The sequence below is a fragment of the Eptatretus burgeri genome, chromosome 7, assembly GCF_056783735.1.
Source record: "Eptatretus burgeri isolate ZD-2024b chromosome 7, Ebu_testis_v1, whole genome shotgun sequence".
In the NCBI taxonomy this organism is placed as follows: domain Eukaryota; kingdom Metazoa; phylum Chordata; class Myxini; order Myxiniformes; family Myxinidae; genus Eptatretus; species Eptatretus burgeri.
The window spans coordinates 98,276,639-98,294,231 of NC_140967.1; the positions used below are offsets into that span (position 1 = coordinate 98,276,639).

General features: G+C 50.3%; 1 protein-coding gene across 5 annotated transcripts in view; it reads right to left on the reverse strand.

The window, feature by feature from the left end:
• LOC147023876 (ankyrin repeat and SOCS box protein 2-like) overlaps nucleotides 1-17,279 on the reverse strand; it is a 74,562-nt gene extending 57,283 nt beyond the window's left edge. Inside the window, exons 1-4 of one of the 5 annotated variants that reach the window (XM_085889768.1) lie at nucleotides 17,036-17,091; nucleotides 16,541-16,601; nucleotides 14,703-14,998; nucleotides 14,336-14,425 (exon numbers count right to left, since the gene is read on the reverse strand). In XM_085889768.1, the coding sequence (XP_085745894.1) occupies nucleotides 14,336-14,425; nucleotides 14,703-14,971 (359 nt within the window). In that variant the 5' untranslated portion in view covers nucleotides 14,972-14,998; nucleotides 16,541-16,601; nucleotides 17,036-17,091. Of the gene's footprint in view, nucleotides 1-14,335; nucleotides 14,426-14,702; nucleotides 14,999-16,540; nucleotides 16,602-17,035 lie in introns of all 5 variants that reach the window. The other 4 variants (XM_085889770.1, XR_015060411.1, XM_085889769.1 and 1 more) reach the window with 4 other exon arrangements.
• Between the last annotated feature and the right edge of the window lie 314 nt (nucleotides 17,280-17,593).

The following is a 17,593-nucleotide window of genomic DNA, read 5'->3' on the forward strand; positions in this document are numbered from 1 at the left end:
GGAGAAGTATGTGAGGATCGTGCAGGATATGTATGAGGACAGTGTGACAGCGGTGAGGTGTGCGGTAGGAATGACGGACCGGTTTAAGGTAAAAGTGGGATTGCACCAAGGATCGACTCTGAGCCCTTTCCTGTTTGCAATGGTGATGGACAGGTTGACGGACGAGATCAGACTGGAGTCCCCATGGACTATGATGTTCGCGGATGACATCATGATCTGTAGGGAGAGTAGGGAGCAGGCTGAGGCAAGCCTCGAGAGGTGGAGGAACGCACTGGAGAGAAGGGGAATGATAGTCAGTCGGAGTAAGACGGAGTACATGTGCGTAAATGAGAGGGAGGGTGGTGGTATGGTGTGGTTGCAAGGAGTTGAGGTGGGGAAGGTGGATGGGTTTAAATACTTGGGATCAACTGTCCAAAGTAACGGAGAGTGTGGGAGAGAAGTGAAAAAGAGAGTGCAGGCAGGATGGAGTGGGTGGAGAAGAGTTGCAGGAGTTATTTGTGACGAAGGGTAGCTGCAAGAGTGAAGGGGAAAGTATATAAGACGGTAGTGAGACCAGCTATGTTGTATGGTTTGGAGGCGGTGGCACTAACAAAAAGACAGGAAGCGGAGCTGGAGATGGCAGAGTTAAAGATGCTGTGATTCTCGTTGGGAGTGACAAGGATGGACAGGATAAGGAATGAGTATATTAGAGGGACAGCGCAGGTAGGACGGTTTGGAGACAAAGTGAGAGAGGCGAGATTGAGATGGTTTGGACATGTGCACAGGAGGGAAGCGGAGTATATCGGGAGAAGGATGTTGAAGATGGAGCCGCCAGGTAGGAGGAAAAGAGGAAGGCCAAAGAAGAGGTTCATGGATACGGTGAGGGCGGACATGCAGGTGGTTGGAGTGTCAATGGAAGATGTGGAGGATAGAGCGAAATGGAAACGGTTGATCCGCTGTGGCGACCCCTAACGGGAGCGAGCCGAAAGAAGAAGATATTGTTACGGCTGTGGAAATTTGCAATACACCATAAAGGGTCCTTAGATCAGTTATGACGCTAAGTTCATGTGTCGTTAGTCCACACCTGTTGTTTAGGGGGAATATGTGTTATTCATCCGGGCTGCGACGCTTTGAGTTAGCCATTTTTCTTTTCTCTATCGTTATTTTGGATCCAACCACCTCAAACCAACCAACGACAACGGCAAAAAAGAAACCTGCGCGAGTGCGCGGGTTTGCGCGCCCCTCTGCGCTGCCAAGGCTGGCACGGGAAGGGGGGTAGGGCAGCTCGCTCCTCATTGGTGGAGGCCCAGCGTGAGGCGGTCGGAGTGGGGGCACGCCCCCCCCCCCTTCGAGAGCCTTCTGGAAACGCCTCGAAGGGAGATGGAGCCGCGAACGGGGCAGAGCCCCACGCAGCGAAGGGCGGAGCCCCTCCTTACAAAAGGAAAACGGACGCGAGGCTCTCTCTCTCTCTCTCTCTCTCTCTCTCTCTCTCTCTCTCTCTCTCTCTCTCTCTCTCTCTCTCTCTCTCTCTCTCTCTCTCTCTCTCTCTCTCTCTCTCTCTCTCTCTCTCTCTCTCTCTCTCTCTCTCTCTCTCTCTCTCTCTCTCTCTCTCTCTCTCTCTCTCTCTCTCTCTCTGATCGTGGCTCATGTTGGCTGTCGCTCTCTCTGAAAAAGGCACCAGCTCTCTCTACAAAAAGGCTCGGTCTCTCTCCTTGGATCTCGCTCTCCAAAGTGCTCCCTTCCTCCTTTCTCGTTCCCGCGCTCATGGCCTGGCGCGGCCTGTTGGTGGAGACGCGGACGGGAGGCGCCGCAGTGCGGCCTGTGGTGGACCTGCGCGTCCGGATGAGGGGTGCCGGAGAGGGTTCGCCGGCCGCGTGGGAGGCCGGAACCAGGCGCGACCGTGCTGATGGTAGTCGGAGAAGAGGACTCGACGGTCCATGAGGGAAGTCACTTCTTTTCTTTTCTTTTGGGGCTTTTGTATGTGTGTTTGTGGCGCCAGTCCGACAAGTAAAACCTGTATGTGACTGTGATGTAAATAATTGCCCTTTATTCGGTCACAGTGCTTTCCTTTTGAACTGTTACCCCGTTTCGCGTCGTCCTTTCCTTTGTTGAATCTCCATCTTGCATCATGGAAGGGATTGATAGTGGGTTTAAAACACCCGGAAACCAATCTGAACCGTCAAGGTCGACGATAACTCCGTTCGGTTATCCCTGTAGCACGGAACGAGCCGCTTAAGCGGTTCGTGTCCGGAGTCGAACTGCGACGTGGTACAACTCCTCGGTAGGTGACCCGTGCGAGTACTGAGCTATATCGACTTTCGGCGATTCACCCTATTTCGCGCGGGTAGAATGCGGACTGGGTTGTGGTGAGGTTAAACCCCCACCCGTGACTACCTCCTTGGCGATGGTTCCAGGAGGGTCACCACTGAATTGTCCGTTCCAGTGGGCGACGCTTCGCGATTCGAGTTTCGTGGCCGATCGTACGCCGGGCGGGCAAAATTCGTAACACTGGTGTCCGGGAGTGAGATTCGAATCCACCCCGCCTCCAACTAAATTCACGGAACCGGATCAAGGGTGAGTGGAGCGACCCTCCGTGTTCCCCAAATTCGAGCGAGTTAAAAAAAAATAATAATCCCTAACGAGAAATAAGATGGCATTTCAAGGCGAGCGGGTGTCGGGGGTAGAAGTGTATATGTGTCGTAATGTAGGTAGGATCCATGGCCCGGGATGGTTCTTTCTGGGGGAGCTCACCCAATTCTGAGCACGGAGTCGCAAGATGGCGGCGCGGCACGAGAGTGAGCGGGCCGCTATTAATGGCGCAACAAACGGCACGACACGAGGAGAGTGCTTTCAGTCACCGCTTCAAACCACGTGGTCATGGCAGGCGAGGCAGGCGGACATTGGCGGGCTTCGGACACAATTGGAGGAGAAATGGCAAACAAAGCTGGCAGAAATAAAAAAAAAATGCGCGCGATTTGATGGACGATATGGATGCGCACAACAAGGCATTGAAGAGCGAGATGCGAGGCCTGCAGGCGGGCATAAGGGCAATTGCGTGCAACGAAACAAGGATAAGGGAGACAGATAAAAATGGAAAAGAGGGAAGTAACAGGGACAACAAAGGAAATGAAAGGATTGCCAGAGACACGGGAGAGAGACCGAGTCGAGACTGAATTAAATAGACACGAAGAGACAACAGAAATAAAATGTATAGAGACTCGGGAGAGAGAAAAAATAGAGAGACTGCATGATAAAGACGGGGTTAAAGGAACAGAACACACACACACACACACACACACACACACACACACACACACACACACACACACACACACACACACACACACACACACACACACACACACACACACACACTTAATGGGGGTGAGCTGGCGGACTGTCTCGTGACCCGGTGCAAGCAGCTGGATAGCCTCCTTCGGGAACGAAGGGAGACGCCGTGCTCCCTTGAAGCTGATCACGACCAGGTGGGTTCGGTCGTGTCGAGCGAGTTCGAGGGGGCGAGTGCTGCGGACTGGTGCACGAGGAGCTTGGGGGGTATGGAGGCCCCGGGAGCCCTGGAGGTGACCCGATTCCCTAGTGTGATTGTCCCGGTGTGTGTGGTGAAAGGTGTGAGTGCGCCCCCGTGTGTGATTGGCGTGGTTGCAAGTGTGCCAAAGTGCGTGCCTCCCAGCACGCCGTGTGTGGATGAGGCACCGCGTGTGGAAGGAGCCACGTGTGCAAGTGAACGGCCGTGTGTGAATGGAATCACGTGTGCAAGGGAAATGGCATGCGTGAGTGAACGGCCGAGTGCATGGGAGACCGTGTGTGTGAGAGAGCAGTATGTGAGGGAGATGACGGTGGGCATGCGGGAGCACGCAGCCGCGTCTCCCGGTGTGAATGTAATGACATGGAGTGTGAGCTTCGTAACACGCAGGTGTGCGTGGGTCGAATGGCGACGACGACGGCGACAGAGAGACAGAGGCCGGGTAGCGGACGTAGCTATTTTGAGCACCGCGCCGGGTTTACCCGGCAGCGCGCTCGAGGTCCATGCTGTGGTACGCACGAGGCCGCCACGTGCTCGCTTGCGGGAGTGAAACCTGGTCCGGAAACGCCAGTGGTGGATGTTGCCGATTCCGCGGACGGACAAAGGTTAGGCTGGACGACGAATTTGGACCGGATGGGTTATCCACGCGAGCGTGTGTGTGAAGCTCTGACGGGCAAAGCACATGTGTTCGTGTAGGGAACCCCTCGAAACGCGAGGCTTGTGTTTTTTTATGCGCAGAGTGACGTCATGGCTGCACGTGGGGTTGGAATCCGGCAGGAGGGTGAATCCCTGCCCGATGGTACCATCCAAGAGGGACAAGGTACGCGAACAGCTGCTATGACGTGATGGGCAAGGTGCGCAGGTTGCGAGTTGCCGCGCTTGTGCTGCGCAATAAAAAAAAAAGCAAGCCTCGCTTCAGGTGAACAGGATTCACAGGCAAGGGGTGGAAGATCCCCTTGGACTGGGCACAGGATGGCACTAGCTAGGGGGAAGGGTTAGCTTTGCAAGACTGACTTCATGGGGCACGGGTAAGTCCTCATGGAGTCCGTGGAATGGATTAGTTAGAGGGATTGTAGTTGTGATTTAGGATGGGAAATTATTTTGGAGGACAGTGACAGACTGTGGATGTGTAGAGGGGACGTAGCTTAGCTACGTAGGTTAAAAGTAACGTGCTGCAGTGCAAGGGATGACGAGGGAGCATGAGGTAGTTAGGGGAAGTAGTGAGCAGGATGGCAGAAATCAGCGATGTGTGAGTTGTGAGTAGTGAGGTGGAGACATGTCGAGTGATTGAGGCCAGCGACCCTGTATGTATGGAGTGAATGTGGAATGCATGGTGCGATGAGTGATTGGGGGAGGAGTGATTCCCACCCAAGGGACCCCAGGGTCAGTGTAGAGTGAGCTAGCTGGGTTAGTGAAATTGACAAAATGGAGGTCGTTTTGTCGTTGGTGGGAAAGTAGGCTCAAAACCTGTTTTGGAGGGGTGCAGGAGCCCCGTTGACGGGCTGGGAGCGTGGCTGCGAAAGGTGAGTATCGCTGAGTGGGTACCCCGGGCACCACGCTAGTCAGTTGCGGTAGGCCAAGGGCCCATGGGGGGCCGGATAGCGTAGTGGGCACGGGTGCGCCCGCATGATGCGGGGGCCCGGGGCGCCATTTGCCGCGTGGGCAGTGTCGTGGGCACGGGTGACCCTTGGAAAGGGGCCTGGGAAGCCAGCCTGCCACGTGAGCGTTTCAGGGGAGTCACCATGGAGGGCACTCCCCAGTGTTTTGGGAGCTGGTAGGCTCGGAGGCAGTGTAGTGCCCGGGGGTGCCATAGCTGGAGAATCGGCAGAGGGTAGTTCCTGCCAAGGGAGCCACGCTTCCCAGCCACGAAACCGTGTGAGGGCACGGGCGGAAAATTGGGGGCATGGCCCGAAATTGTGAGGACACCAACACAGGCGACGGGAATCTGGGTTGTTAGAACCAATAGATTAAGCTTGTTGAAAGCCCCGGGGTAGTTTAAGGAACAAAAGTTAGGGTAGATAGGAAGTGTAACCCTCCGCACCATCCATCCCTTCGCTCTCGTTGTGGACCGCTGGATCCACTTTGGGTAAAGATTGCTGAACTCCGAGGAGGCCATCCTGAGGCTTGAGTTGGGCTTCGACACAGGACGCAAGCTCTCCCTTATTCCCCTCCGGGAAGGGAACGTAAGGGTTGGGAGTAGGCTAGGACAGGATAGGTTAGCCGAACAGAGACATAAAGGGGGTTAGGGGACGATTTCTCGTGGGGAAGTAAAAATAAGAATAAAAACTAAAAAAAAATAAGTTGGGGCTAAATTGGGTTTTGACAAATTAAGGGGGTGGGTATGGACAGAGTCAGGCAAAGGCGATATGTTGGGAGGGAGACAGTAGGTAGGTCCGAGCCCACCTTCCGAGTTGCTAGCACCACCGCACTCCCTCCACCAACCTCCACTGAAAGGCAAAGGTTGGCCAACTTCATTGGCTGGCTGTGTTACTTCAAGGCCTGTGCCGGCCCACTTCATCGGCTGGCTGTTTACTGCAAGGCCTGTGCCGGTTGACCGTCTGCCGGCTGTGTTTGCTACAAGGCCTGTGCCGGCCGGTTCATCTGCCGGCTGTGTTTGCTACAGCGCCTTGTCATGCCATACCTTGCCTGCCTGCTTTTGCCATCCATGCCTACTGCCGTCGTCATCTTTTGCCCCCGTTCTGTTTTGCATTCCCCCCCCCCTTGTTCATTGCCATGTGCGCCAGGATCATCGCACAGTTTGTGAGGACTGCCCTGTTGGCAGCTACAACATGGGCCTGCAGTGGCGGCCCGTGCACCGTGTTTGCGTCCATCCATCCATCCATCCGTTGTGTTCATTGCGTGTGCCACTTCAGCTGGCACGGAGACTGCATTTGTGCAGCTCATGCGCCGTTATGTTCGCTGCGTCCATTTCCGAGGGGAAGGCCTTGGACTGCGATTGAGCAGCCGGCCACGTTCCCTGTCACCTGCAGTGGTTGTGACTTTTGCTTTTCTCTTTGCTGAGTCCATTGATCCTGGGCGATGGTTTAGTGTAAAATTTGTAAGGTGTTAAGATGTACTGTACAAATGAGTGCGCGCCGGCATGTGAGTCTTAGCGCCGGCAATTTAATTAAGTCATCCGTATGAGTGGGTTTGTTTAGTTAGTTACCCAGCCCGTAGGTTATTTATTTTGGGGACACGAATACACTGAATGTCGCACTCAGGGATCCGAAGGTAAAACGTACGACGGCAGAACTGCACATGATGGCACACGAAAATTTGACGACTTGGGACGAGTCTGTAAAAAGGGGAGGGGGTAGTGTTACCGCTGTGGAAATTCGCAATACACCATAAAGGGTCCTTAGATCAGTTATGATGCTAAGTTCATGTGTAGTTAGTCCACACCTGTTGTTTAGGGGGAATATGTGCGATTCATCAGGGCTGCGACGCTTTGAGTTAGCCATTTTTCTTTTCTCTGTAGTTATTTTGGATCCAACAACCTCAAACCAACCAACGACAACGGCAAAAAAGAAACCTGCGCTAGTGCGCGGGTTTGCGCACCCCTCTGCGGTGCCAAGGCTGGCACGGGAAGGGGGCAGGGCAGCTCCCTCCCCATTGGTGGAGGCCCGGCGTGAGGGGGTCGGAGTGGGGACACGCCCCCCTTCGAGAGCCTTCTGGAAACGCCTCGAAGGGAGGTGGAGCTGCGAACGGGGCAGAGTCCCGCGCGGCGAAGGCCGGAGCCCCGCCTTACAAAAGGAAAACAGACGCGAGGCTCACTCTCTCTCTGATCGTGGCTCATGCTGGCTGTAGCTCTCTCCGAAAAAGGCACCAGCTCTCTCTCCAAAAAAGCTCGGTCTATCTCCTTGGGTCTCGCTCTCCAAAGCGCTCCCTTCCTCCTCTCTCGTTCCCGCGCTCGTGGCCCGGCGTGGCCTGTTCGTGGAGACGTGGACGGGAGGCGCCATAGTGCGGCCTGTGGTGGACCTGCACGTCCGGATGAGGGGTGCCGGAGAGGGTTCGCCGGCCATGTGGGAGGCCGGAAGCAGGCGCGACCGTGCTGACGGTAGTAGGAGAGGAGGACTCAACGGTCCATGAGGGAAGTCACTTCTTTTCTTTTCTTTTCGGGCTTTTGTTTGTGTGTTTGTGGCGCCAGTCCGACAAGTAAAGCCTGTATGTGACTGTGCTGTAAATAATTGCCCTTTTATTCTGTCATAGTGCTTTCCTTTGTTCCTATTTGCCTGCTTACGTGTGTGAAATAAAGTGCTTGCTTGTTGAACTGTTCCCCTGTTTCGCTTCGTCCTTTCCTTTGTTGAATCTCCATCTTGCATCACGTAAGGGATTGATAGTGGGTTTAAAACACCCGGTAACCAATCTGAACCGTCAAGGTCGACGATAACTCCTCTCGGTTATCCCTGTAGCACAGAACGAGCCGCTTAAGCGGTTCGTGTCAGGAGTCGACCTGTGGCGTGGTACAACCCCTCGGTAGGTTACCCGTGCGAGTACTTCAGTATATCGACTTTCGGCGATTCACCCTATTTCGCGCAGGTAGAATGCGGACTGGGTTGTGGTGAGGTTAAACCCCCACCAACGGCGAGACCAGCTCCAGGACGAAGAGAAGAGCCGAACGGTGCGAGACCAGCTCCAGGCCGAAGAGAAGAGACGAACGGCGAGACCAGCTCCAGGAAGAAGAGAAGAGACGAACGGCGAGACCAGCTCCAGGACGAAGAGAAGAGAGCGCACCCCGCCCGTGTCCGTCCTTTATGGAGCGGGGCTCCGCCCTTCGCAGCGCGGGGCTCCGCCCATCGCTCCGCCCCATTTTTGGCTCCGGCTCTCCTCTAGCCCTTTCGAGAAGCTCCTCGAAAAGGGGCATTTCCTCCTCACGGCTGCCTCACACCCCGTATCCACCAATCGCCAGCAAGCTCTCGCAGCCTCTCCTGTCAGCCCCCGGCGCCGCAAAAAAGGCGGGAAAACTCGCTCTCCGTTGTAGGCCTTTCACAGGGCCTTCGTTTGAAGTCTTCGGAGGTCCAAAATAACGATAGAACAGAAAAACGGCTAACTCAAAGAATCGCAGCCCGATAAATTGCATATGTTCCCTCTATACAACGGGCTTGGGCTAACTACACATGAACTTACCGATATATCTCACCTGAGGACTCTTTATGGTGTAATGCGAATTTCCACAACTGTTAACAATATGTATATATGTGTTGTCACGTCTGTGGACATTCGCAGAACACCATATAGGTGTTCACCTTAGTTCAGTTAGTTCAGAACACCTTAGTTCAGTTATGCCGATTAGTCTGTGTTCAGATAGATTTCCCCACCGATGTCTAAGGTATTTATTTGTGTGATCAGGGCTGTGATCTTTTAGTTAGCTGTTATTCTTTTGCTATCGTTATTTTAGACCAACCGCTTCACAACACCCACCTCCACCCCCAACATCGCTCTCATCAACCGCTCCACAACAACCACGATCACCACCACCACCTTCTCGTCAACCGCCAACATCCCCACAGACAACGAACAGCCACCTTCACAACAACCACCTTAACCACCACCGCCCAACCACACCACCCTCACGACCACCACAAACTCCAGCATCACCTTCTCCACAACAACAACCATAACCACCTTCTCCACAACCGCATTTCAACGACCACACCACTACTTCAACAACCACACCACAAACCTCTCCACATCGAATAACATCTACACCACGGATACTCATCAAGAAAGGAAACAAAGGCAATGGTAGGAAAACCCGTTGCCCCCACGGAGTGCGGGCAGAACCACAGCGCCGAAGAGAGAAGTTCCGATAACGCTGGGATTTCCCCTCCCCCTTTTCTTGCTTTTCCGCGTGCCGGGATGGGGGAGGGGTGGATCAGGCCAGGGTTCAAAGTTAATGTAAAGGAGGGGCATGATTTTGGGCGGACAACGCCCCTGGCGACACACTCCCTTGGCAGCAACAACCACGAACTTCTGGAAGTTTCCCACGCGTGCTGGAAGTAGGGAGGGGCGACACGCCGTGGGTATAAAGTACGGGCTGAGGAGAGGGTCGAGGTCTGTCTCTCGAGGTTGTGTGGTGCTGAGGTCGGGAGGTGGAGGTCTAGAGGTCGTGGTCGCTCGCGGAGTCCTCGACTGCGGGAGTTTGTGGAGGCGTGCGGAAAGGAGGAGAGAGCGCAGCGGAGCCAAGGCGCGTGGCCTGCCGAGCCGTGCCTTACCGTAGGTCATGGAGATGGGACGCCGCGGGCTGCCCCAGCGAGGTGAAGGTAGCCAGCCTGGTCTCGCGGAGCCTCTGCGGTCCACACGGCTCCGTGTCAATAAAGACCCCAAGGGGTCCCGTCTACCCCTTATCTGTCCTGGCGTTTTTCCTTGCTTTTCTTTTGAATGAATGTTGTGGCACCATGTCCGCAAGTAGAACTGTACAAGTAACTGTACATAATCGATAGACGGTATTAGCACTCTCTTTTGCATGACTTTTGCTCGATTGATACATGATTGCATGTGTGTTTTGTATTGATTGCATACGTGCATGCCTGCATATGTGTGCTTTGTAATAAATGTGCTTGTTTAAATGTACCCCATTCGTTGCGTCTTTTCCTTAATTTGAGCTGCCATCTTGCACTCGGAATATAGTTGGTTTTTAAATAGCCGGTAAAGCGATCGGGTCCAACGGGGGTCGCGATAACACCCCGCTCGGTTATCCCAAACGGAGCGAGCTGCATTAAGCGGCTCGTGTCCCAGCGGCCCCGTTGAGGTACAATCTCTCAGTAATCTACCTGTGCGATTAATTAGATTTATCGACAATTCGGCGATTGACCCTGTAGCGTGGGTAGAGTATGGACAAGGTTGTGGTGTGGTTAAAAACACACCCGTGGCTGGTTTTCGGCATTGATCCGGAAAGCCGCGACTGGATTGTCCGTTCGGTGGGCGAAGCGGCCGCTATTGGTTAGACGCGGTCGTTCGCACGCCGGCGGGCGAGAATCTGTAACAGTATATATACATTTTTATGTATATATACATATATATATATATATATATATATATATATATATATATATATATATGTATGTACCGGGTGTAGTGGAGTGTGCCTGTAATCCGGCTACTCGGAGGCTTGGGTTGGAGGATCGCTTGAGGACAGGAGCTCTGCGCTGGGCCGCACTATGAGAGGGTGTAGGGCAGCCCGGAATCATGGTGAAACCCAATCCTTATCCCTGTGTCATAAGAGGCGACCAGGGTTGCGTCAGGAAGGGCATCCGGCGTAAAACCTATGCCAAATCAGTATGCGGATCATAACGGATGATCCGCTGTGGCGACCCCTAACGGGAGCAGCCAAAAGACGAACAACAACAACATATATATGTGTGTGTGTATATATATATATATATATGTATATATATATATATATATATATATATATATATATATATATATATATATATATATATATATATATATATATATATATATATTGTTGCGGGGTCGGGTGAGAAGACCACTAGGTGGGGGAAAGCTACGTCGATTCCCACCAGACTCCCCGGAATTGTAGGCCGTCGCTCACAGATAATTCCGTGACGCGGCGGGTTGCTTAACCGACCGTGGACGCCAATAACTGAACCGCGTGACCTCGGGTCCTCCCTCCATGGGTGAATCTGGTTACCTAATTAACACGCGGTTTAACCACCAGGGAACTGCGCCCTCGGTACGCCTTGTCCGAACCGGATCACTCTACCAGATCGGATCTCCTTTCAGGATCGGATGCAGCCGAGCGGCACTGCCAAGGACGTCCTGGCTCAAAGGAACGGACCGTTGGGAATAAAGACCCGGCTAAACCTGGATCCGAACCATGCTGGACCAATGAGGGAAAAGAGAAAGGCGAGCTGGGAACATTTCTACAACAATTATTTATTTACAAAAAGCGAGGAAAAGCATGTGGCACACCAAAGGTTTATTGGGGGTGTAATCCAGGGAAATATGAGAACGATGTGGGGTGCGGCAATTTTACAAGCAACTTACAAAGCAGACACAATGCGGACTTGATGCGATTATTAATAAAAGCAACAATCACAACAATAAAAGATCTTATACAAGCTTACTTAACGGACAGGCGCCAACACTCAAAGACACACACCCAGACAAAGTAAACCCAATTGTGAAAGGGACTTTTGCAGCCAGAGAGGGAGGGAGTTGAGGTTACAGTTTCTCGGTACCTGAGCGTTTCGGGGGAGGGATGCTCCGTGGTGCGGCACCTGACAATGGTTGAGTTGTTCAGCCACAACATCATGTGTAGAGATCGTGTCTGCAGGAGGGGCTTGAGTGGAGAAGAGCGGAGTCCAAAGGGAGGGGGGGCGAGAGATGAGCAGCAGGCAGGACCAGGTAAGAGGCTGTTTGTTTAGGTCGTGAGGTCGGAAATAAGGAACAGAAAGCAGGGCCAGTCAGGAGGCTTGATCGAGAAGCAAGGGGCGGTTCGACGTCGTGTCAGCAGAGACAAGTGGCAGGAACACTCACTCTCAATGACTCCTTCTCTCCTTCAATTCTCCTTACTCCTTCAATACTCAAAAACCCTCTCTCAATTCTCCTTCCAACCAATTTGCAATTCTCTTCCCAACCACTTCGACCGACCAACTTCGACCGACCAACTTCGACCGACCAACTTCGACCGACCAACTTCGACCGACCAACTTCGACCGACCAACTTCGACCACCTTCGCAACCACTTCAACCAACCAACGACATGGAGGTCCGTGCTTTTTAGAACCCGGAGGTCGGGGAGGAGCCTTGCCGAAACCTGACGTCATTGTCCGAGCCGAACATGCCAATCAGACCGGCCCTTCACGCGGTCCGCCTTTCTGAGCTGGGTTTCAGCCAGACTCTAGTATGGTCCGCCCACGCCCCGTATGCCTGGCCTTTGGCAGGTGGATGGTGGTGCAGCTTTAGCGTTTGTCCAGCCGAACGTAGGGATTTTGCTTCTGAAAACGAGTCGCTGGGTAGACGGTGGTAAGCTGTGGCTAGCGAAACGAGGGTAGCAAGCGAGATGAGGGCACAGTGGACCGTAAAAGGAGGGAATAAAATAAAAGGGGAAAAATGATTTATTAATCCTAACTAATAGCCCATCACAACACACTCCTGCTGTCCCGCTAGACAAAAGGTAGGGATCTAACTGCACATATATTAATGGAATAACTGACTCAGGACAACTATCTGTTGTATGCATACGGTTCCGAGAACCGCAACAATATATATGTAAATGTATGCCTGGTGTTGGCTTAATGGTTAGGGTGGTGGGCTTGGGATCCGAGGGTCCTGAGTTCAAATCCTGCTCAGCTGTTGAATTAATACCAGGTGGGGTTAACGCGTCCTGTCATCCTCCCGAGGTCGGCAAAATGAGTGCCAGCTTCATGGTGTCCTGTGTCGGAGTGGCGACCCGTCCAGGATTGTGCCCATTAGCCAAGGAGACTGCTTAAGCAGCACTAACGCTCTGCACAGAGTCTGGTCCCAATGGATGGATGGATAATACAGGATGGGTGTTTACATTCGTATAAACATATATATATATATATATATATATATATATATATATATATATATATATATATATATATATATATATATATGTATGATTCATTAAATTATTATTTAGTTAATTCAATTTGCTTGTGTCCGTGTATTTGTGCCGTTGTGGTGCAATGCTTAACTGTTTTCTCACGCGAGTCTCATGTGAGTCTCAGCAGTATTCCTCCAAGGAGGAAGTTTGGCCATCCATCGAGGTCGGGGTTAAACCCCCTGGACACGACAATATATATATACATATATATCTTGCAAACCGTGATGTCTGTCCTTGTGTTTGTCTGTCTCCTGTTTACGCAGCCGCTTCCCACGGTGTTTGGAAATCTGCTGATTGATTAATCTGCATTTTCATTTCACTTTTCTTGATGTGATATAGTCACTCACTTTATTGTCCCTTTCAGTCATCTTTAAAATCAACATGAACATCTGGATTAAAGTATATTTAATGAAGGTCTTCAAGGAGTAACAGATAGTTTAAAATAGATATATTTTGCCCTCTATTGAGACAAATCCAACCTTCTCTGCTCGATGTTGCACCACCATTTTGCAGTGAGTGGTATAAGTATCTCACAGCTTTGGCTCTGATTGAAACCAAGAGTGCAACACAATTAACCTTTTTAGTTCATGAAATCATTTAAATTTATTGATTAACTTAAACTTTTCACATCACTGTGGACGGATACTTTTGCGAGTAATTATTATTTAATATACAATGGTGTATATGTGTTTTTTAATATCTGGGAAATGTATATAAAAAGTCGAAACTGATAAAACATTCTCAAAATACATAATTGCATTGTTTGCATCATGTTTTTCTGATGTTATCATCATGTGATTGTTTTCTTGGAAAGCCATTATTTTCAGTCTGTGTAATAGTCAAGTCACAGATCTAAAATGCAAGTGTTAGGGACTGGATGTTTCACTCCAGTCCCAGATGACTTCAGCCTCCACTCTCCCCGTTCCACAAGGTAATTTTTGTTTTGTATTGTTTCATGTGCCTCTGTATTGTATTGTTGTATTGTTTGCTTCTGTACATGTTGTTCTGTACATGTATTGTTTCATGTGCTTCTGCTCGCACGTCTGGCTACAAAGGCTCACCCTGCCCATGGCGAAACGAGGTCACGAATCCTCTGCAATTTTACCTTTGACATCCATCCATCAGCAAGGGGACCGCACTATTTTCTTTTGACGTAATATTTTTTAACATGCATGAATTGACAACTTATGGAAAAATAAAATCAGACTCACTCCTTGTGTTGCATCTCCAGCAGTCGTTGGAGCGAACGCCACTGTGGTCCTCTGCGTCCCACACCCGATGGTGTTTCAGCATCTCCAGTCCTGGTATGCCACATCAGACACAACCTTGTCAAAATGATAGCTTTGTATGAACCCTGCGGTGGTTTGCACCCAGATGATTGAAATTGAAAAATAAATTCGCTCTTGTTAAATAGTGGAAAAGGATAAGTTAGTGAGAGTGAAGAAACATTTCTTAAAGTACAGTACTTGTAAGTGTCATTTCACCATGGGTTAATTTCAATATTGTGATCATTAAAGCAGCAGTATTGACATTGACAGAGGGTCCACCCATATTTGGTGTTCCTCAGCTATTATGTACTTTTGAAGGTTTGCAGCATCTGTGCTACTCTTTTCCGCAGTTGAAGCGTCTGCTTGGATGATTGGTGGCTTTATATTTTCAACAGGTGTCTGGTGAGTAGCAGAGTCAGTAGAAGTACATTTGTGGGAGCTTGTGGTCCTATCCGTAAGGCTCTGCTCGATAGCCAGCCGTAAAAGCTCGTCCTCGCTCAGGCTCCCGTACAGGCTCAAGTCGTCAGCACCGAGAACTCTGGCCTCCAGGCCCGTTTGTCGCCACGCGCCTGTCGCCATGGTCTTGCCGACTTACACTGATTCACACTCATGGGAGAAATGGTCATGAAGTAAAGAATAACAGCTTCATTTGTGCACCCCCAGCATGTACCGAATTTTTCTTGACAACATGACACAACAATTCATTGCATTTAATTTCAAATCATCTCAAGCATGTCCACCAGAGAGAAAAATATGTGCAGTAAGCAGTTGGTAAGCAGCCCCAACACAACACCATGACTTGAAAGCAACTCAAGATACAAAGCCCGTCGTGCGTCTGCTTTGTATTCAAATTAAACTTGATGCAAACGACAGTTTAAAAATAAACATTTGTACATTTTATTAATTTGTGTTCTCCAAGTTCTCAAAATATAGGGTTGTTGAAGAGTTGATGACAAAAGCTCAATTGGTAAAAAACAAACAAACAAAAAAAAAACAGTTATGGCCTGGACAAACACACACTGAATCTCCATGGTAAATATATACTGAAACACGAGGCAATTAAAAAATAACCGGGTGTCTCTTGCTTGATGTGCTGCAGTAGGACTAATGTGGGCTATTTCTAGTCACTATGACTTTGCTCTTTGACATTTTGACTGAATGTTCCCTAACTGATGTTAAGGACGCCAACCATGGTGTCTCCATGCGGCCGGTACGTCCTAACTGATGGAAAGGTACAATCCTGGATTGGGTACAATCGCCACTCTCACACAGGATACCAGCAAGCCGGCACTCATTTTGCCGACTTCAGAAGGACGACAGGCAATCAACCCCACCTGGTATTAATTCAACATCCGAGTGGGATTTGAACTCAGAATGTTAGTATCTCAAGCCCACCACCCTAACCATTAAGCCAACACCAGGCATATGGATGCCGATCAACCTGCTGCAACCACGTGTCACGTGGTTGGCCTCCTCCACTCATGAGACTCTCTCGCTGAGAGAATCAAGTGAGCAGGATCAGTGTCAGGAAAACGAGCCACATGTCCATACAACCACAGCTGATGACCACAGACTATACAGGTAACAAATCTCATTTGAGTCTCTCTCAGCAACCGCTCGTTGGACACAAAGTCTGACCAGCGATAGCCAAGGAATCTGTGAAGAGACCTGGAACCTACCAAAGGAGTTAAGGTCTCAGATCTTTGGTCACAATCCTCGTCTCACATGCATAGAGCACGACTGGTGGCAGTTATGTATTGTATGGCTGTAATGATAATGTAATATCAGAAACATTGGATCGTTTGATCGTAATCCTTGTCATCTTTCAATCCGAACATCGCAACTTGACAGATCCCATGGTGTCCTTTGTGAAGAGTAGGCGAGCTATCACCAGCACCCTGAACAAATTACAAATTCCTGCCTTAACCTTGGTCGCACGTCAGGCTTGTCCAGCCGGTTTGTGGAAGACTCGGGCCAAGCTTCCCCCAACCAACCCCACATAACAAGGGAATAATTGTGACTCAGTCATTTATTTCACTTTCATGATGCTGGGGGAAGTACAAGAAGAGCAAGTTAAAGCTTATTGGAATTGAGCATCGAAATCAATGTTTATGCAAACCTTCAAAATACCGTACACTGTACACACACCTCGTCAGTCACGACATTGAAGTTGCATCACAGTTGAACCACGCCACGTTCCTCAAACATCCTATCATGGGTACGTCGGACATAGATTTGCATTAACACGTCATATTTCCTTCACACCAAGTGACGGGTAATTTAAATGCACATAGTTATAGATCTCCAGGTTTCGGATTGAAATCAATAAAATTCACAATAACTATGTCATGTTTTTGGTCGTGGGTCAGGTTAGTATATTCCACCAAAAGGGGGTTACTAATTCGAGTGAACCTCACAATTCGCACACCTGCTTCGTTTTAAAGGAGCAAAGAGCAATCCACTCGAAATAAATAATTTACAAAAAACCTCCACGACAGTTTTGAGTAGGATACCCGGTTGGGTGCATCATTTCCCTCACAGCGGGTCGTGAATGGTGGACTAATTCAGAAAACGTTGCAACCCTATACAAGCCTCAAGCCTGGCTTGGTGAGCAATACAAGATAACGCGTAAATGAGCCTCACCTTTGTGCGGAGTTGCTTGTCCAACAGCAGAGAGAAACAAAGGTTGACCGGCCTTGACCGGGTCTGTGGGTTGTACCCATGGGATGCACAGACCTATAAGGGCGTTCACGTGGCTTGGAGAACGCAAATAGCAGCACGAAAGTCCACAGAGAAATGTTTGGTGCTCTGTTTTTCCAAAGCTTGGATGATGGTCTTGTGCAAGCATGAAGAACTGGAAACGGCACTGGATAGTGTGCACATCTCCACTCCACCAGGGTGAACGGTTTACATTTTGTATCCCACTGAGAGCACAGATGTCGATTCAGACCTGAACCAAAATCGTCCACAACTTTTTGAGATATCGTGCTCATGGACGGACAAATAGACAAACGGGTGAAAACATATTCACCTCCGTCCACCTTTAGTGGCAGCTAACGACATCATCGTAAGCAGAGGCAGCTGTCAGCTGATAAAAGGCACAGGATCACCGAGGATATGAAAGATCATTGGTGGATATGGGAGAGACCGTGCGTGGTGATGGCTGATGGGAAGCAATCCTTATGAGTGAGAGAAAATGGG